This window comes from Lissotriton vulgaris, chromosome 1_1 (assembly GCF_964263255.1).
Source record: "Lissotriton vulgaris chromosome 1_1, aLisVul1.2, whole genome shotgun sequence".
NCBI classification, from domain to species: Eukaryota; Metazoa; Chordata; class Amphibia; order Caudata; family Salamandridae; genus Lissotriton; species Lissotriton vulgaris.
In genome coordinates, this window is record NC_141685.1 from 1,349,605,936 (window position 1) to 1,349,627,984 (window position 22,049).

General features: G+C 43.1%; 1 protein-coding gene across 1 annotated transcript in view; it reads left to right on the plus strand.

Annotated features, from left to right (window-relative positions):
• Positions 1-16,382, plus strand: part of GLI1 (GLI family zinc finger 1) — a 284,502-nt gene extending 268,120 nt beyond the window's left edge. The window contains exons 10-12 of the mRNA XM_086966612.1: positions 4,062-4,304; positions 7,580-7,862; positions 13,329-16,382. Of these exons, the coding sequence (XP_086822738.1) occupies positions 4,062-4,304; positions 7,580-7,862; positions 13,329-15,811 (3,009 nt within the window). The 3' untranslated portion in view covers positions 15,812-16,382. The remainder of the gene's footprint in view (positions 1-4,061; positions 4,305-7,579; positions 7,863-13,328) is intronic.
• The last annotated feature ends 5,667 nt before the right edge of the window (positions 16,383-22,049 follow it).

Consider the following 22,049-nt stretch of genomic DNA (forward strand, 5'->3'; position numbering starts at 1 on the left):
TAGGGTAAGCCCAATTTCATCTTTTTTTCCTCAGGGTTTCACAGTTTAGACTCTGCCCGCTCCTTGGGATAAAAGTTGATGAAATCACCTTACTATTTTCAGAGAGCTGTCGATTTGGATCTATGGGATAATCTCAAATTCTATAACCCAAAAACCCAGTAGCACTAGCCCTTTTCCAAGAAACCATAACCATTTTTATGTGTTTCACCAACAATTTACCCTTGCTCACACACATTGCTCTGCATGTCAGATCTCATAATTCCTTACCAATAGACGATGCGGTTACAGTTTGTTTTATGAATACATTTGAAGTAATTGTGTTCTTGGTTAAATATTCGTTATCTAACCAACCAAGTTCAGCAAAACCCCTTAGCTAGGCCCATGTTTTATCAATCGGTTTATATATACTTCTAAATATCCACACGAGGGCAGTGACGTTCTATGAACCTATCTGTGATTTGCATTCCTTAGTATGCTGTTTCCAAGAGACTCCAAATAACCCCCCTCCAAGGCCACAAATACCTTCCTCATACAACTCACTTTAATTAGTAAAATTTATAAAAAATATTTCGGAAAGGCTTCTCTGAATTGTAAACATCCATCATTGTTCCAGAACCCATCCCCTCACAAAAAAACCAAAACTTGAACCCATGTGTTCATCAATTATTTCGTAAAAATGAATGTCCAAAAATACTTATGAAACAAGAAGGAAAGAAGGAAGTAGGAAGTAATGGCCTGATGCCTGAAATTTCCATTCACTATCAGCCTGATTCATGTACGGGCCGTTTTGCGTGTCCCTAATAGCGAATCATAGCGATTCGCTATTGAGGACACGCAAAACGGCATTCATGTAGGAATTGCTACTTAAATAGCGATTCCTACATGTTCTTTATTTGCGAGTAGCAATTTGCTACTCGCAAATACTCCCCATTCATTCCTATGGGCCAAGAGGCCCATTGGAATGAATGGGGATTTGCGAGTAGCAATTTGCTACTCGCAAATACTCCCCATTCATTCCTATGGGCCAAGAGGCCCATTGGAATGAATGGGGATTTGCGAGTAGCAATTTGCTACTCGCAACTGAGATAGCGATTTTAAGGGTGACAGGGGTGTCCAAAGGACGCCCTGTAGCACCCCTAAAATGCACTTTTGGACAGGTGTTGCGCACACACATGTCCAAAGGACATGTGTGTGTGCTACATGCAACTTTGAAAAATGCTTTTAAAAGCATTTTTCTGAGTTTTTGCTATTTACCGACAGGTCTGACCTGTCGGTAAATAGCGGCCCCAAAAGTCCAAAATCGCTATTTTGTTGTGTGTCATGAATAGCATTTAAGGAATCTCTATTAGAGATTCCTTAAATGCCATTCCACGCAAATATGCGAATTCTTAAATAGCGATTTTTGCATTTGGTATCATGAATACCAAATGCAAAAATTGCGCTCGCAAAGGGCCAGATTCTGAGAATCTGGCCCTTTGCGAGTGCAATTTAGCTACATGAATCAGGCTGAAAAAGTGGTTGCAAATTGCGCAATGACGTTTTGCGAATGGAAAAGAATTGTGTGAACTGACCTAAGTAATAAAAGGTTGGTTCACAAAATTCCAAATCTTAGTGGGCTGCTATCCGACCCACTCAATATTCATGAGGTAAGTTGCAAATTGTGACTACAATTGGATGCCAAGCAGTGATGGTGTGCTGCTGGGGTTAGCGTGTCTGTGAGCTCATTTTTAATAAAGTAAACTTGTTTTTTTGATGCAACCCATTTACCTTGAAGGAAAGGGAACTGCATGCAAAATAATTTTTTAAAGAAAAGTTTGTTTACGAATTTGCAGTGGTCCCCAGGACCACCGGCTACTTTCCAATAAACTCCTTTTTACATTAACAAAAGAGAAATGTTAGCAAGAGGACCCCTTCCAGTTTGTGAAGGTGTTACCATTCCAGTTCAAAAGTAGGTAACTTTTCAATGTTTTGTGATCAGGTTCCACTCCCAAAACAAGGATCCAGCCCTTAATGAATCACTATTTCAAAGAGAACACCCTAAACATGTTCCTTCCAAAGTGCAGTTCTTTATGCCTTTCTAAACCCATGTTGTGATTCAGTAACCTTTTACTAAAATGCAAAAAGGGTTTAGTACAAAACAAATAGCCACTTTACAGTTGCACACCCTGTGATTTTGTGAAACACCGGCTTTGCGACTAGAAAATGGATTTGTACATCTTCAAAACAAATGTCAACTACATTTCTAAAATTTTAGCCATCACTTTTATTTGCGTGTTTCTTTTGCGCCTTCTTGTTCAAGAAAATGATAGCAGAGTGAAGGACATATATGAAGATTTCAAGAAAGTTAGGAGTTTCTGACAGGCCAGTGTGTTTAGTTCATTTAGTCACATGTCAGGTTGGCCTGATGTGACTGTCTACCTGTTCTTCAGCTAAATCCTGCTTTTAGAATAACTGAATATTTATGTAGGCTAGAGTACATTTTGTCATTATTAACAGTGGGTGTGAAGGCACTGATGAACATGGGAGGGGGAGCTGCAGCACCCCCAAAATAACCATTCTGGAGTTCAGAAGGCGAATAAGCATATAGGTCCTTTAAATTTAGTTTTTATCTTGTCACATTTGCTGTGCTTTCAAGGACAGAGGTCAAATGTCAGACTATGGGGCCGATTACGAAGGCAGACGGACCCGAGTCCATCCAGCATTGTTCTGTAACTGGAACCGAACGACCTTCAGTCGTCTGTTCCAGCCCAGGAATTAGGATGCGACGAACCTTCGGAATGCATGCTCTCATAGCAAAATGCTAAGGTTCAGTTCATCCCTGCAGGGAACAACAGGGGAACATAATAGGTGCCCCCTAGGCCGACATTCGGCAGCCTTGCACCCATGGGGCCCTGCTGGGGGCCTCCAAAGCTGTTTCCCACCGCCTTTTTGTGCCAGAAAGGCCGGCACAAAAAGGCAGGGGGAAACTGCCATTGTAATACCTCGGCCGGAAAGAGCCTGCAAGGGCAATACTTTGGGCCTTCCGAATGGCGGGCGGGCTCTCCGAGCCCGTCATTAGCCATTCGGAAGACTGATTCGGATTCCCTTCCGACTGAGCCCATCGAAATGGCTCGGTCGGAAGGGAATCCGGATTGGTGATTACGATGCAGGCAGGAGGGCTCCGACCGACGGTCGGAGCCCTTCCTGCCCTCATCGTAATCGGGCCCAATGTCTTTTGACACATTTCTGGTTATTATTTTAAAAGGGAGATTGGTCTTTACTTTTTTTTCTCTAACTGTAAAGTGATAGGATTTTGTCAACTAAACTATGACGATCTTGCTGGGTACTTACTGGGAGTGTGAAAGGAAAGTCTGTTGGACGTCATTTTTTTGTGAATCACAATACAGTGTAACTATCTGTAAATGAACTGTACAAACATTTCAAAATATTTCAGCAGTTAGAGAAGCACAAATAAAGCCATTTTTCTGTAATTCTGAAATGTGATGGAAACCAAAAATCTAATCCGATCGAAAATAATCAATACACTTGGTGATACATGAATGAAATACTCGATGAAACCAATTTCCACACGTTAGTGTTTGAGCACTGTATCGTTTTATCAAGAAACCTGCATGTTTGTGCCAATTTAGTGCCCATTTCAATGGAAAATGTGCTGTCTGTACAGGACAAAAAATGCACCATCAATTACATACTAAACCATTTTCACTCTCCTACTGAATACATTTTCTACACTTATTCTTTGTGTGAATCTTTTTCACAGCCCCTACAATTCTGGTTGATCAATGACAGCACCCCTCTCTGAAAACTGGTCCAGCACCTCTGGTGGAGGGGACTTGGGAACCATAAGTGGCCAGGATATAATAAGGGAACATGTTGCTGCTCAGGGAGCCTCATGGTAGGGAGCATGTGATTTAGTATTGTGTTCAAGGCCACACCGCGAAAAAGGAAACTCATTTCTGCCCTGAGACGATTTACTGATGCCTTGTTTTTAAATCTGATTGCAAACAATGGCTTGATTTGGAAAGATGCTCTCTCTTACTTATCCTCTCTTCCTGTGCCAGAAACCCTACGTGTGCAAGATCCCCGGCTGCACCAAGAGGTACACAGACCCCAGCTCGCTGCGCAAGCACGTGAAGACAGTGCATGGGCCCGAAGCGCACATCACCAAGAAGCACAGAGGGGAGGGCGTCATGAGGACCCTTGGAGGAGCTGATGGGGTGAGGTCCCTGGCAGGACCCAGCGGAGATCAGGAGTTGGACGGCAGGCGAGAGGAGGGCAAACTGATGGTGCCAGAGGGGGCGTTGGTAAGCAAGGACATACACTGTGCATTCTGCTCATTTTAGAAATGTAGGGGACCATCAAAAGAGTGCAATCTAATATATTACTGAAAGACACAACACAATCAGCTTTTCCTACCAAGCCAGCACAGAATCCCAACCATCCATTCCCTCTCAAGTTCTGTGCCTAAAACTGAAACAGGGCTACTGGAATTATGCAGCAGTGGTAGACCAAACTATGTGGCAGGGAGGACCAATTCTTGCACAAGAAAGGGAAAATCATGCTGCAGGACAATTTGTATTACTTTATTATTTTATCCTTTTTACACGTGTTAACAGTATAACAGTATCTAGGCAGCAAAAGCAGGGATCGCGAGCACCCCCACTTCCGCTCTTACCAGCGGCCACCGCGAGGGATCGCTAGCACCCCACCCCCCGCTGTTACCTGGGGCCGTTGCGGGCAGCAAATGCAGGGACCACCATGGGCGGACAAAGGTCTAGCTATGCCACTGACCTTTACACCTCATTAGTACCAGTTTAACACCTAAATAAAGCAATCAGCATGACTGAAATGATAACTAGTTAACCTTTGCAAGCAGTTTTCCATGGAGCAGAAATATGAAAGTCCAGTAAATCCATAATTATGAGGAAAATGCCACAGCCGCAAAATCACATCCAGTGGCCCTGAGTTAAGCACATGCAGCTTCTTCCCAGGCTTTCTGCCTATAGTGCTAAAGGCATACAAGGTCCCAACCAACCTCTACCTCTAAGGCTGTGTACTAAAGTGCCACATACACACAGGGGTCCCAAGCAACCATTTATGCCCTGGTTTGCACCAGGGGTGAGAGGCACACACAGGATCCCTACCACCATTGTCCTCCTAGGGTAACAATGGTGGTACAGCTAATCTTAATTCGACCAGCCTCTTTCTCTTCAGATTTGCACCTAATGTGATCATCCCAGCTTCATGATTTTTCCCAGGTACTGCATCAGCCTGACTTTTCTATGCATGCTACCATAAAGAGGTAGAGAATCCAGAACCAAGCCAGCCTGTCTCCCCTAGAAGAAATAGAGCACGTCATGAATGGCAAGGAGACTTCTCTATGGGCTACAACAATCCATACTGCTGCAGAGGAATGATGCTCCTGGGTACTATGGCAAACACTGTTGTAACAAATACTGCATTTAGCCCTGTTTTTAGGTCTTGGCTAGACAGTGCACACGTTGTCTCAAAGAGACGCATTGAGTTCTATCTATGGGCTTACAGGCCGCCGATCTCCTACCATTGGTAAACTTCCACGTCGCTCTCATTTTCTTTCATGCCATTCATCATGTGATGAAGGCATCATGCCCTCTTCTTGTGTTTGGCCCTCCCATAGTGCATGGACGAAGTACATGTCTCCTTACACTGCTCCCAGTTTTAGGAGCTAATTTTTTCTTTGTTTTCAAGCACTCCATAGGAGTTCTTGTGTTTTCAGGCTGACTCCCTTAAATGTGGTGCTGCTTTTCTTTTTAACCCTGCTGCCCCCGTCTTTTTCTACTCTACCCTCCCTCTGCTTTCCCCCGCCCATGTAAAATATTCCTGTATACAAGTCTACACACAGATCATGGCGTAAACTATGCATATTTGCACACATACCACTGAAATGCATGCACATGTACATAAACAAATGCATTCCATATCTCACTGACTGCGGCGCGAATTCTGCCGCGTGCAGGTGAAATAATGAGTGGGCGTGGTTCAGACGGCCCCCGGCTGTCCACCGCATATGCCCACCGAGACGTCTGACGCATCAAACAGGTTGAAAAGTGGTTAAAAGAAGAACAGGACTTGTTTATTTTTTTAACACGATCCAATGGTATTGGATCGCTCGCTTCATCCTCCATCTTGCCATAGCACAAACACAAGCCAATGGTATTACATTAGAGAATGACACATTCATATTTATCACTAATCCAGCTTCAATTAAGGTATTTTTATTCCCCTTCATTGTTGCTCCCTCCCACCCTCTCCCATCGTTGATTGCCCATCACCCCATCCCATCTTGCTTCCCTGCTTGACCAGTTCCCCCACTACCTCCCTCGTCGCTGCTTCTTTTGTTTTTGTATGCACATTCCAATGGTATTGGACCGCTCGCTCCGTCCTGCGTCTTGCCATAGTGCTAAAACCAGGCAATGGTATCGGAGCACTTTAAGTGCTCATTGGCTACATTACACAATGACACAGTCATTGTCATAGGCAGGGGGAAGCATACGTGAATTCCCAGAATCACTAATTATTCAGCCTGGTTCTCCAGTTACCTTGTCTGCAGCTCTGGTCATTACACCACATCCTCGCTTCACTACAAAGCTCCTGAACTGTTTCTCACTATCACTTCCACATTTGTTCAGCAAGACCCTGTCAATACCGAGCAAGCATTGGCAAAGCAAATAGATCTCGGCAATGCCTGAACTATTGACCCTGTCAATGTGAATGTCTTTTAGCCATGTTGTCTAGCAGCACATCTGTTGTTCAGCATAGCTGAAAGTCACTAAAAAAAGCGATATCCTGCTGGCAGCCCAGGCCATATCATATTGCTTTTTTGTGTTAGGAGGGGCAGGAAAGTGACCTCAACTTGGGGGACGAAGAGACACCAGGTCTGCTCACCATCCTGTGATTCTGGGCTTTCGGAAACCTTCAGCCTTGCTGAACAGCAGATGTTCTGCTAGACAACATGGCTAAAAGACATTCACTTTTGACAGCCAACAGCTGAGGCACTGACAGGACTTATTGGCGTTGACAATGCTTGTTTTTAAAGGTGCTTGCTGGTGGACTCGACTAACTGCCTTCTGCCCTGACACACCCTTGCAGATATTGAGACTGACAGGCTATGTTCACTTGGTAATGATGTCATAATATTTTACAGGACTGGTTTTAGTTCCCATCCCAGTCTACATTCCAGACATTCTACCATACAGAAACATATAAGGTCAACCAGGGCAAACTGGACGTATGGGGATTCGGAGCCTAACCTAGATGCCCTAAAGTAACCTGTGCCTCACACAAACAGGGGAATCCCGACTACAGCCATACTGCCGCTCCTAGGCGTAGGACCATACAGATACAGCATCAAACCAGCCTTAGGGTTTGTGTTCTCTGTATTTATATGAATCTATACAGATGCAGAGAACCCAAAGCCCTAAAGGCATGACATGATTGATCTTTTCAGCCATAGCAGCATTTTTTCAAATAGGCCACTCTGAAACTACTTATATGTGGCATATTCAGCCTGTGTCTAATAAAGCTGTTTGTTGCTTTTCAGAAACCACAGCACAGCCCCGGTGGCCAGTCCTCTTGCAGTAGTGAGCGCTCACCCCTCGGTAGTGCCAACAACAATGACAGTGGAGTGGAAATGAATTTGAACACTGGGGGAAGTTTTGAGGACTTGTCCACGCTGGAGGATATCCCGTCTGTGGAGTCTGTGGGCCATGCTGGCATGTCAGCGCTCAAGAAGCTAGAGAACTTACGGATCGACAAACTCAAGCAGCTGCGAAAGATGACCCAGCCCACCAAACCTGTGAAGCTACCTAGCCTTCCAAGCAACGGTGAGTGATGTGAGCTGGGTTTTACCTCAAACACAGCCGCTTTCTCCTGACAATATCCCACTCTTCGTAGGTGGTCCAACACTACAGTGCAGTATTGACCCATTGGTTAAGTTATAAAATATAACAATTGGATATTCAAATTTATTGGACTGCCAAAATTACTTACAAAAGGTAGAATAAGCTTGTAGGAGGCTGTTACAATTATGAAGTTGGGCTTTTACTCATTTTTAAGTTTTCTCTTACTAAAACCGTAAATAAGGTACTCCCTAATTAAAATTAAAAAGGGTCAGTAGAAGAGGGTCTCTCAATTCAAATTTCCACCTATACACGTGAACTTTATTTTGACAAGCTGCAACCAGTTTCAGGAACATCTATCTTCCTTGGGGACCAACATGTCTTCTAATAATTATTGAAAAATATACTGAAGACATACACACTTGATTCGAAGCACTGAGTCATCAAGTAGCCATCCGTATAATCACAATATGTGTACCACTTCAGCATTCATCTGAATAAGTCCTGCGTGCCCTGTGATCACACAAACAGAGTACTCAGAGTGGGAAAGGCGCACATGCACGTACTCAAGCTAAAAAGAAAATCCCCGAAAGCTGACAGGGCCTACTTGCCACTCACACCCCCTCATCTCATCCTCTGTCCTACTGCAGGAAAAGTACCATTACAGAAAACGAATAATCAAGATTAGCATCAGAGAACAAGTTACTAACCTTCGGTAATGCCTTATCTGGTAAAGACATGATCTAGCCGCAGATTCCTTACCTTTGAATTTCCCAGGCATCAGACTGGATCCAGAAGATTTCTCTTAAAGCAATACCCCTGCATACTGGTAGATGGTATCAGTCGGTTCCGTGTAGTGGTAGCGGTCGCAGTGGTAGTGACATCTGCGTCACCTATATAGGCGCCATCCCGGCACGCTGACATCAGTTACTTTTTCTTGACCTTTCACGCCGTAAGCAGGGAGCCATGAAGTGTACTGACATTAGTGTTAGAAAACTAGCGCCATGAAAGGGATCAGCCCTAACCCTAGAAACCTTTCTGCAGTGCAGGGAGGATGGGTGGGTTAGTAAGGAATCTGCGGCAAGATAATGTCTCTACCAGATAAGGCATTATAGAAGGTAAGTAACTTGCTCATCTGATAGAGACATCTAGCCTCAGATTCCTTACCTTTGAATAGAGACCCAAGCAATACCATCCCCAGAGAAGGGACTGCGGACAAGTTCAGACTCGGATATCCTGCAGTACTGAATGGCAAAAATGGACATTCCTGCTGACTTAACTATCTCGAAAGCAATGTTTGGTAAACATGTGCAGGGATACCTACATAGCTGCCGGACAGATGTCTAGGCCTAGGACTCCACGTGCTTACACAGTGGTAGCAAGGTGGTCCTTCACATTACTTAATCTTCAATAAATGAATGAATAGTACTTTTCACTGTGGTTTTTAATCCTAAAAAGGAAAGAAAGGAGACAACACAACACTCAAAATACAAGATACATAAACCAATTGGTAGAAGGTTAAACCAATTTTATGAAAAATCAATTTTCAAAAAATTCAGATACAAACAATTTATTTACAGCACAACATTATTTTAAAAACATCTTTTTAAATAGGCACAATTTGAAAAGCACTGCTAGATGCACCAGAAAGAGTGAAATGGTACGTGCTCAAGTGAGTGAAAAAGATAAGAGAAATTAAGACAAATTGGTGAGCGAAATTACTATAATTTTAGTTCAACTAAAATTCAATTATTCTAGATGAACAATAAGGAGGCCTGCCCACAATACAATTCAAAACAAGAGGGCGGGAAGGGACACAAGGGTGCAGGCCCCTAAAGCACAGTAAGAACAGGGGAATGGGCGTCGACGTTTCGACCCTGGTGCAATGGAGGGAAGATTAACACCTCTGTTACGGGTCTTCTTCAGGACAGGAAGGGGTGGGACGGGGAACGGGAGAGTACCAGGGTTTCAAAAGAAATGAAGATATATCACCAATAAATAATTCAAGGCGACTGATTAATGGTGTGCCCAATTGTTCCAAATCTTGCCTTCAATTAAGCTTGTGGATTTATTTAAGAAATGCCACAGAGCGATTATTTCCAATCCATTTTCGAATCACTATCAAGGTGAGGGCAGGAAAGGGTTAAGAATGTCCCTTCAAGATATTTTTGGAAAACAGGCTGTCAGTTCTGAAAACAACGTCCTCAAGGTAAAAACCGGGGTGAAAGATGTCTCTTAAAGGAAGGAACCGCGGACTAGGACGCTGTTGCCCCAGCATTTTTTAAACCCGTTGGCGTTTGCCTTGTAATTCGGACCCCCTTTTGAGGACGCGACGGTCAGGCCCGTTTAGAACCGGTGACTGGCTGGTTAAATACCTTGGAATATCCTTGAGCACGTACCTTTTCACTCTTTCTGCCGCATCTAGCAGTGCTTTTCAAATTGTGCCTATTTAAAAAGATTTTTTTAAAATAATGTTGTGCTGTAAATAAATTGTTTGTATCTGAATTTTTTGAAAATTGATTTTTCATAAAATTGGTTTAATCTTCTATCAATTGGTTTATGTAACTGGCTTTTTGAGTGTTGTGTTGTCTCCTTTCTTTCCTTTTTAGGCTTGAAAACCACAGTGAAAAGTACTATTCATTCATTTATTGAAGATTAAGTAATGTGAAGGACCACCTTGTTTTTCTTATCAATTGATACCCAGGTCCTTTGACTTTTGTTGGGTCACCCCATTGATTCAATGGGTACACAGTGGTAGCAGCATTATGTCTGGTGGAATATTCCATTAAGCCTTCAGGAGGCTGCTTCTTTGCCACAGCGCAACAAATCTTGATGAAAAGGACTACCCATTGAGAGATGGTCCTCTTCTGCACCGCCTGAACCTTCTTTGTTCCAAAGTATCCCATGAAGAGTTGGTCATCCACCCAGAACTCTTTTGTGCGGTCTTCTTTAGAGGAGCGTAGAAAGTGGACAAGATGACAGACTGTCCCACATGGAAAAGTGTACCCACTTTCGGAAGGAAAAAGGCCCTAGATTGAAGCACCAACTTGTCAGGGAATATTGTCAAGAAGGGAGGCTTGGATGATAAAGCCAACTGCTCACTCACCCTTCTGGCGGATGTAATTGCCCCTAAAAAGGTTGTTTTGATGGTGAGCAGCTGAAGGGGCAATTATGCAAGGAAGCAGGTAGCACACATGAGGAAGGTGAGAACCAAATTAGGGACCCACTGAGGCATAACAAAAGAGACACGGTAAAACATATGTACAAGGCCTTTCAGGAATCTATGTACAATGGGTGATTTAAATAAGGAGGGTTAGTCTGGCAGCCTCAGAAAGGCAGACAAAGTTGAAAGATACTTTTTCAGGGTGCCCAGAGCAGAGCCCTCCTGGGTTAGGGTCAAAATAAAAAGCAACACATCAGAAAGGGAAGCAGACAAGGGGCAATCGACTTTTCTGTACAATATGATACATATTTGTTCCACCAGCAAGGGTATACCATTTTGGTGGAGAGTCGTTTGGCTGCCAAGATAAAATTGCTGACTTCGGGAGGAAGGTCAAAATCTGTCACTGTCACCGCTCAAGCTCCACACAGGAGCCTCCCCTGCTGGTGCGACAGAAGATCCTCCAAAAGAGGTTCCCTGATCGGGGGAACAATGCTCGTCTACAGAAGCTCAGGATACCAGACTCTGTGTACCAAATCTGGAGCCACAAGGATGACTTGACCCCAGTCATTCCTGATCTTCTTGAGAACTCTGGGCAGGAGTGTTATGGGTGGAAAGATGTACAGGAGGCCTGAGCTCCACTCGAGACAAAAAGCGCCTCACAGCGAGAGCCGCCATTGTTGACATTGCACATTTTTGGCAGAGGCGAACAGATCTAACTAAGGCTCTCCCCACTGTTGGAACAAACCTTGCACCACCTCCAGGTGGAGACGACACTTGTGATCCACTAGGCATCGAAGGCTGAGTTAGTCAGCCCTGGTGTTCAAGGAACCTGCCAGGTGTTCATCCACCTGGAAAATGCGCTGCTTTTAAAGCCATGTCCAGAGACGCAGGCAAAGGGTCCACGACCCCACTCTGCCCTGTTTGTTACAGTACCACAGGGCAGTAGTGTTGCCCATGACCACTTGAACTAGCCTTACCTTGATGGAGGGTAGAAAGGCTTTCAATGCCAATGGATCAGAGCTTGACTGGCGCGGAAAAGAAAAGAGCTGATGTCAGCGCGCTGAGGTGGTGCCTATATAGGTGCGGTGGCGCAGACGAGGCCACGTAGAACTGACTGATGCCACCTACCAGCGCACAGGGGTACTGCTCGAAGGAAAATCTTCCGGATCCAGTCTGACGCCCGGGAAATTCAAAGGCAAGGAATCTGTAGCTAGATGTCTCTATCAGATATTTTGCTTGGTTTCCTAAATAAAGGAAGGAGGCATGCATGGGCAAATAGCTGATACCAGAAGTATTTTGGTGTTTAATTAGGAGATGGGCAGCCTGTTGGAGTTTCCTATAAACACATTATATCAGTTATGAAGAACGTTTTAAGAAATGAAAGTAGCTACACGTTCATATTCTTGTAATGCTCAGCTGCAGTGGGCTTGTTTTTCAGCTTGTGCTGCTTTCCTGTTTTTCTAGTATGACCCTCATATTCCTGAGAAATGGTACATGCAACCCTTAGTTTTTCCAAAGGTTGATTTCCTCCATATGGAATACTCACCAAAGAAATGTGTGGTTAAGTCTCCTTTTAGGCGCTGTTCTCTCTGTAAATGTATGCATTTCGCCATGTGGGCAAAATAAAACCAATTTCCAGAATGTCTATGTACATACGAGTCTACATCAGCTTCTAAATCCCTTCTCAAACTTTTCTAGATTCCACCTTATTTAGTCTACAGGTTTCCATTAAATCAGCCATTAGATCGCCACTAAATCAGCGTGCCCACCAAATTATCCCTTAAACCTAAGCCTTTTCCACCTGGATTACTGATAAACCAATCCCTAGACCTCACAAAATCAGCCTCTAAAACTTTCAATGACTCAGTTCTCATTTAAATCAGTCTTTGTCTCGTTTAAATCAGCCCCAGACTGGAGTTAACGTAATCTATGTATCCAACATCAACTCATCACACTCAAAAGGAAGAAGAATTCATTTATTTTTCTGAAAAATTAAACAGACAGAAGGTACAGCCAATAAACTCTTGTTACCATATTTAATGATGGTCCATGTATTTCGATCCAAATTTCAGTCTTAGCCCCAGGTTTCTTCCTAAAAAAATTATGTTCTTGTTCAAATCCCTAATTTCTTGTTTCTTATCTAATTTAATTTGAAAGTTTTTGAGCATGTACCGAAAAATGAATACCAACGAAAATGCTAAATGAAAGTCCGCATTTTACATTGAGACAGTTGTGAATGGTACACTTGTTTACTGGTATACTAAAACGTTTTGCATTTGTTTTTTCAGGTTCACAGGGAGAAGCCTGTGGGCTGCCATTGATGGCTCCCAATCGCCGATTGATGGAGCTATCTGCGAATGACCTAAACTCCATGAACCAGCACAATGAGAGGCGCAATAGCACCACCAGCACCATGAGTTCAGCCTACACCGTGAGCAGAAGGTCCTCGATGGTGTCCCCTTACCTCTCCAACCAGCAGTCTGGTGAATGCTTAGGTCCTCCCAATGGCATGACTATGGGGGATCCGTATGACTCGGGTTCCACAGATGTGTCACGCAGGTCCAGCGAGGCGAGTCATTGTGGTGGCCTCCCAGGATTATCCAACTTCACACCAGCGCAGCAGTACAGACTGAAGGCCAAGTATGCGGCGGCAACAGGTGGCCCCCCACCTACCCCACTGCCTAACATGGATCGAATGGCAACTAACGCAAGAATGGGCTACGGAGGAGACTATCATGGTGCACCCATGCCTTCATTTCCAATGGGTGCTCCTCATCGAAGGCACAGTGCCAACGAGTATCACAGCTTTGGAACAGGAATTATTCATCCGCATCTGGCACCGGGAGGCAGTGTTAGGCGAGCCAGTGACCCTGCAAGAAGTGGCATGGACCAGCAGGCTGTCCCAAAAGTACAGAGATTCAAAAGCATGACCAACATGAACACAGCAGTGATGAACAGGCAGATGACAGCCCTCCAGCAGCAGTTTAGCGGATCTGATGCTAGTCTCCAGCGGCACATCTTCTCTCCGCGACCTCCTAGCATCACAGAGAACGTCTTCATGGAATCAGTGGGTATGGATGGACTCAATCACGCAAACGAACCAAATTTAGGGGTCCATAATCACATGGAGCCATACACAACGTATACTGACCCAGAATCCTCTGTGCCTAACACCAATGAGCATATCAATTTTAACTGCCAGTCTCAAGCCATGAACATGCAGAATTCACAGGTGTACAGTGCATCTCCCAGAGTCATGAGCAATGTAATGCTAAACCCAGAGAACCATACGGGGTTGGATAATGGTGTGGTACCATCAGATTACAATCTAAACCAGTGCCAGATGAACCACCGAGCTCATCACTTCCCAAATACATCAAATGTACAAAGTAACGCTAACGGGCCCATTCAGTGGAATGAAATCAGCTCGGGTAGCATAGACATGGTTGCCGACCCAAACCAGACAATGATGCATCCCACTGTCATGTCAGGAAGTCAGTATCAAGGTCAGTACCCCACCTCTAGGCCATCCCCGCATGCTAAGGCACCCAGTCTGCCGCAGAGTGGTACAAGCCAGCAAGGAATGTTTCCACACGGCCAGAGGTTTAATCATTTAGGGCAGGTGCATATAAAACCAGAGCAGCAATTTCATCAATCAGTGCCAGCCATGACCTCGTGCCAGAATGCAAAACAATCAATGGATCAGCAGCTGCACCAGCATGATCTTGCTCATTCTAATGTGATGGCTATTGCTTCCGGTGACATGAGTTGTGACTACCAGGCAACAGCCGAAAACCAGCAAAGTGCCTGTCTTAACCCGGGGTTGAGCCCTGATATGCTAAATCACCAAGGAAGAAGACCACAAACCCCCATGATGCAAGTCAAGGAAATGATGGTCAGAAACTACGTGCAGTCTCAGCAAGCACTGATGTGGGAAGAGCAGCACAAAAACGAAAACCTGATGAGCTTGAACGGAGAAAGCGTTGACACTGGCCAAGTTCATGTCCTGCATGGCTCACAAACCCAACCGTACATGAGTCCAAAGTTTATGAATTACCAAGACAAGCCACCGCAGTGTAATCTGATGAGCCCCATTTCACAGGACAATCTGTCTGTTCATAGCAAACCCTTGATGAGCCCAGGAGCACAGTGTTTCCGTCAAGGGGTAATTCCGCGTCCCCCTGGTGGCCCAAAGCCAATGAGCAGGCAAAACAGTATGGGCAGCTCATCCCAGCTAAGCCCAACCTATCCACCGTCAGAGACCAGTCCAAGGAGACTACTTCGGCTCCCACCAGTTCAAGCTCAACCAGAGACACCGGATAATTCTTCCCTGATGTACTGCTCTGGGCAGATCCCCGTGCATCCCAGCAAAGTGGGTATCAACAAGTTGACTGGTCCCCAATCCCATGAACATATGAGCTGTGAAAGTCAACGTCCAGGCCAGTACAATCCAGGATCGGACCAACTGAGGTCGAGCTCTGCACTTTACCCTCAAGGTCAAGTTGCCAATTCTTTGGATAGTTTGGATTTGGAAAACACCCAAATAGATTTTGCAGCTATTATTGATGATGCAGACTCTGCTTCTTTGATGCCTGGGTGTTTGAGTCCAAGTGCCCTTCATGGTTCATCCCAGACATCTTCCCGCCTTACCACACCTCGGAACTCTGCCGTAATGATGCAGTCCGGGACGCCGAATATGGCCATTGGAGATATGAGCTCCATGTTGACATCATTGGCTGGAGAAAACAAATTCCTCAATACAATCTCTTGAGAGTGGGGTGCACAGTGATACACTCTGAGGACAGTACGACGCAGCTGCGTGTATTCCGATGGAGGAATCTGAAATGCAGTAACTCCTTTGTCCAAAGGCATGGATATCATGGCTATTCCTGTGAATGCTGATTCTCTCGATGGAATGCTCTCGAACACCATGGTGCTCCCCAAATAAATATCAGATAAAGGGGAAATCATCGCAAAGGACCCCTGGTCCAGGAACTAGTGCTTCCCTAACCAGTGAGGGAAACAAAGCAATACTTGATAGAATAAAAAAATGAATAACGGAAAGTTCAACATTTTCAAGTGAACTTTAACCCAGTTTTAGCTTTGTTGAGTGAATGTCTTTATAGATAAAGTGACCTTCTATTGTCTCTGCAAGCCACAACATCAAAAAGCCAAACAAAAGAAGCATTTTGTGCCTACCTCATGGTACAGTTAAAAGTTAGGGCATAGCCTTTCTGCACATGGTGCCTAGCCCCAAGAAACATTTGCAGGCAAATGGGAGAGTTTTGTTGACCTTGAATTTACTTTTTGCTGGTGGCAGCAGAGTGTTCAAGTTAAGCTGCAGGCGGCTAGTAAAAGGTTGGCAGGACTCCTCCTACGCCTGCTGCTCCTGAAAGCCTGGTAGATCCTAGCTCTCCAAGTTTCAAGTTATAGGCAAATTTGTGTTTAAGACATGATTGGTGGGAAGGGAGTTGCACTGCCGCTGGTCGGCAGTTTCACAAGAATGGATCACAGAAAACTAGGAAATGATGTACTGTACCTGTTATCCTCTAAAAGGGACCGCTATTTACCTTGAAAAGGGTCTACTGCGAAGATACGATAATGGCTTTATGAGTCTCTGCCATTCATGGACATGCCGTTGGTGCTGAGTAAGTCAGAGTGTGTGTGACCTGTAAGCCGGAGGACCGGGGAGAAGCAACATAGCAATAACTTGATGAGGAAACACCAACAATTCTCGATTATCACAAGGGCTGTCCGAATGCAGGGCTCCAGCACGGGTAGAGGGTGGCTGACCTTACACTACATTTTCACAACATCTACATAGGATGCAGTTACATTCAATAACCATTGAGGGAAATTGTTTTCAGTGTCATTGGATATTGTAAAAATCTTCCTTAGAGCAGGTCCCACCGGGCGTGTGTTCGGTGCCCTTGTTCTAGCCAGTGCTGCAGGAATCCAGAAAACATCCTCCCCAATTGTAGTATTTATGGACCTAACAACAGTTCTGTCTCACACTCCAGACATCCACCAATATTTCTCCACTAATAGCAATATCATGGACTGTGACAGTAGTTCTACATAACTAGAACATTGTCCACAGAACAATTCAAACTACTTGGTGAGAACCAGCTGCCCAAAAAAATAAAAAAGCAGTGCCATTTTATGAACCCTTCACTCATCAAACTCAACAATATGAGAGGAGTTGTGATGACGAAAATAGACATACAATCTGGAAATACTCTGATTATTATGCACTACTTCTTCCGGCAAAGTATTGCCATCTTTCTAATACACGGGTTGAACATGTTACCATGATGACACTATTCATACCCAGCAAATGGTCTGTGTGATCATAGTGCTCCAGAACCCGGCAACAATAACCACAAAAACTCATAAAACCCAACTAAACTTTTCCATGATCAGATAATTCAGAATCCAGCAAAAATGCTACATAATTTGATGCCTCAATCACAGCAAAAAAAACTATATTACAATAGAACTTATATGCTACAAAAAATGGATTGTTACAAAACTCTAAGAGCTGAGCCGAACTTCTATTTCATTACATGATCAATATAGCACAAAAAAACTACATGTACTTAGAACCCAGCAACTGGTCAGCATGCATAGAGAGCACATGGAATCAAACAAATCTAATCAGAAAACTCGTACAACCCAATCAACAGTTCTACCAATATAGAATTCATGGTACCCGAGCATCTTCTTTCCAGGATCACAGAGTTGGTAAAACTAAACTAATCACCCTGATTACAAGCCTCATACAAACCCTAAAACATTCTCTATAATTAGAGATATTGTCGAAGTCAATTAAACATGTGTATCGTGTTGGAACTTGCGGAAACCAACAATACTTAAACATGGTAGCAAATTTCATACAACACAACAACATTTCTATAGGATGTACGTTGTTACAACGCATGCTTTTACCACGCATGCTGTTACAACGCAAGTTTTACAACGCAAGCCATTACAACGCATTGCTTTGGGGGGTGCTGGATAGGGATATATGATGTTACAACGCGGACTTTTACTCCGCATACTGTTACAACGCGGTTTTTACAACGCGGGTCATGTAACAACGCATGTATTTACAACGCATTTTTTTACAACGCAGGTACCTTTACAACGCAGACCATTACAACGTAAGTATTGGTAAGTATATATAAATAAGAATAATATAATAGTAACTTAATTTTAAAAGTATAATTTAATGTAATTTTAAATAATTTAATTTCCGTAAATTAATTTAAATTTAAATTAATGTTACTTTATTTTTACCCTGTACCCCTGTACCCCAAAAACTCAAAACTGACCGTAAACCCCAAAAATAATGCAAATTAATTTAATTTAATTTATTTGCTATTAAATAATTTAAATTAAAATTAAATATAATTTATTTTTACCCTGTACCCCAAAAACTAAAAACTGACCCTGAACCCTAAAAATACCCCTTTACCCTAAAACCCAAAACTGACCCTGAACCCTAAAAATACCCCTTTACCCTAAAACCCAAAACTGACCCTGAACCCTAAAAATACCCCTTTACCCTAAAACCCAAAACTGACCCTGAACCCTAAAAATACCCCTTTACCCAAAAACCCAAAACTGACCCTGAACCCTAAAAATACCCCTTTACCCAAAAACCAAAAACTGACCCTGAACCCTAAAAATACCCCTTTACCCAAAAACCCAAAACTGACCCTGAACCCTAAAAATACCCCTTTACCCTAAAACCCAAAACTGACCCTGAACCCTAAAAATACCCCTTTACCCTAAAACCCAAAACTGACCCTGAACCCTAAAAATACCCCTTTACCCTAAAACCCAAAACTGACCCTGAACCCTAAAAATACCCCTTTACCCTAAAACCCAAAACTGACCCTGAACCCTAAAAATACCCCTTTACCCTAAAACCCCAAACTGACCCTGAACCCTAAAAATACCCCTTTACCCTAAAACCCAAAACTGACCCTAACCCCTAAAAATACCCCTTTACCCTAAAACACAAAACTGACCCTAACCCCTAAAAATACCCCTTTACCCTAAAACCCAAAACTGACCCTAACCCCTAAAAATACCCCTTAACCCCAAACATATAACATTTAAAATATAACTATATACTTACCAATACTTACGTTGTAATGGTATGCGTTGTAAAGGTACCTGCGTTGTAAAAAAATGCGTTGTAAAAACATGAGTTGTAACAGTATCCGCGTTGTAATGGATGCGTTGTAACAGTAGTGCGTTGTAAAAAATGCGTTGTAACAAGTAAACACCGCTGGATAGTGAATAGTTTAATTTACTATTCCAAATCCAGTCCCCGTGGATAGTAGGGAAGGTGTTGGATAGTAAATTAAACTATTACTTATCCTAGAGCGCCCCCCAGTGCAATGCGTTGTAATGGTTTTCGTTGTAAAACCTGCGTTGTAAAAGCACTGCGTGGTAAAAGTTGCGTGGTAAAGGATGTTTCCCTTTCTATAGGAGTAGTGATCTTGTAAAACACACACAATTCGATATTAGAGATCTCTTATAAACCCGTACAACTTCCTTTGGCTTAAAGGCCTCACAGAACCCCAAAAAATATCTTCATGTTTACAGAATTCAGGGTGTCCACAATCATTTTCGTTAAAGAACTTGTGAAACTCAGCACATTTTTCCAAGATGACGGTAAATGTGAAACCTGTGAATTGTTTGTAAGGTATTCAATTTTCCATACCAGAATCTGATGCTTGGTAGTACCCATTTAACTGTGAGCTTATAGTGAACCCAGGTGAACCCACAAAATACTTTGCACAAATACCCCCACTAGGACAACAGTATCGCCATGGCAATGCTATGTGTTTAATATGTTACTGTCTGACATTACTTCTTGCTCACTAGAGCCTTCACTTATACCTCATATGCCACCAGCAGAGAGCTAACGGGCACCCATCTCCCACGAGAGTACGTCACAGATTTCTTTCCTCCTCCAATAAGGAGGTTTCTTTCATTTCTCCCCCACGTTGCTCCACTGCCAATGAGGCTCTGTTTACATCACATTTCCAGAATCTCACCGCTTCCCTCATGCACGCAAACACTTCTCATTGATGTGTGGGAAGGGCAGCTCCAATCCTTGGAAATACACATTCGAACTAACTTGAAAAAACCAAAGATATTGTTTGTTTTATTGTTAAAGAAATAATGGTACGTTTTTGTATTCGTTTAAAACAAACAAATGCTGTTTTTTAAAGGACTGATGTTTTGCATACACAAGAGTTTTTAAAGAAATAAAGCTTTTTAACTAGCTGCATGCCGGTCACCTGTGCCTACAATTTTGTATGCTGTTTTTGTACATATATAAAGTATGTGTATTTTTTATATGTAAATCTCTTTGTTTTGCTAGCAAAATTTCATAATAATAAAATAAAAAGACAATAAGGAAATAGCTAAGCTGTGGACCTTTTCATTACGATAAATCACGCATGTTGCAGAGAGTAGGTAAGTCAATGTACACTGGCACATATACCAGTATTTTAATGATATGATGAGCACACTCCAAGGTGTTATGTAAACCACCTCAAAGAACAAAGAAGGACCCGGGCGATGTACAACAAAAGCCTTTATTCAAGCGGTATGTGTAGTATAAATAGCAATGCAGGAACCTGTCCTCTCAACTGCACAAACCGTCCACGCCAAACTGCTCTCCTACGTCATCCCTCTCCTCACATTCTCACCTACATGCACACAGCAGTCTACATTCCATTCTGCCCATTCCAAGGATTCAAAACATTGCAGCACACACAAGCCAAGGAACCTAAAACAAAATCATCACAAATCTTAAGTACCTTACGTATCCGTCTCTCTGTCTCATCCTTAGTTTCTGAACACAGTAAACCCGAAACATGAACATTTCCCTGATGATCCACCAAATAAGCCAGAGACGCCAATGACCCATAAGTTCCTTCCCTGTGAGACTGTGTCTAATCACTCAACAACATCGGTTATGAACCATACATATTTCCATCCACTTCTACTCTTCCACCATTGTCCACTAAACTCCTCCTTTCTCGGATTCCATTAGGTCGTCTACCATATCTTCTCCGTTTCCAAAAACATCACGACAATCAGATATTCAATGCAAATTCCAAACCTTGCCATCCTCCAGCAAAACACATTACCTATACCACTTTTTAGGCTCAGACCAAAGTGGTATCACCTTTTTAAAAAAAACTGGCCTTTTAACTCTCACATATTGACCAACAACTACGAATACTGGGTAACTTCCCAGCACTCCCAAATCTACGATCCTTATGAGACTTCATTTTTTCCTGGTATTTTTTCACCTTAAAACAACACAAAAAGATGAGGGGTGGAATGAGGAACATTGTCAAACATTCACTCCAGTATAGTAGTTTCACCTCTTCTCTCTCGTGTCTTCATCCTTCACCGATGGCCCAAAGCATACCTGCTAATGAGTCACCATGAACCAACTTCAAAAATGTCATTCATTGTAACCGAGACATAAGCATCAATTGGATTGACTCATTTACTACTCAGTTGAACCACTCCACTGGACATTTTCTTCTGAGTAGGACAATGCAAACCTTGAATGTTTCACATCATAATTCCTCACAAACGTTTAAATTGTACATCATTATCAGAAACAATTTCTTTTTTTTTTAAAGTTTTTTATTTTTAGCACAACAGCTTAGCCGAAAAACATACAGATATCAACTGAGACATATACAAACGTCACAGTACAAAAAAACCATAGAGAGAGACACAAAGAAAAAAGAAAAGAAAACAGGATAGCATTTATAACACAGAGCGTTAGTGATGCGAAATGTATCCTCCTTATTCAGATACCTATTCAAAAAGAAAACACAAAGAAGAGAAGCAGAGGACAACCCCAAGTGACCCAGTAAGACAATAATTACTGCTGTTTTCCTTCCATCTATAAATGGGCCACCAGATACGTTTGCCAAGCAGACTCCAATTCTTCCTCTTTC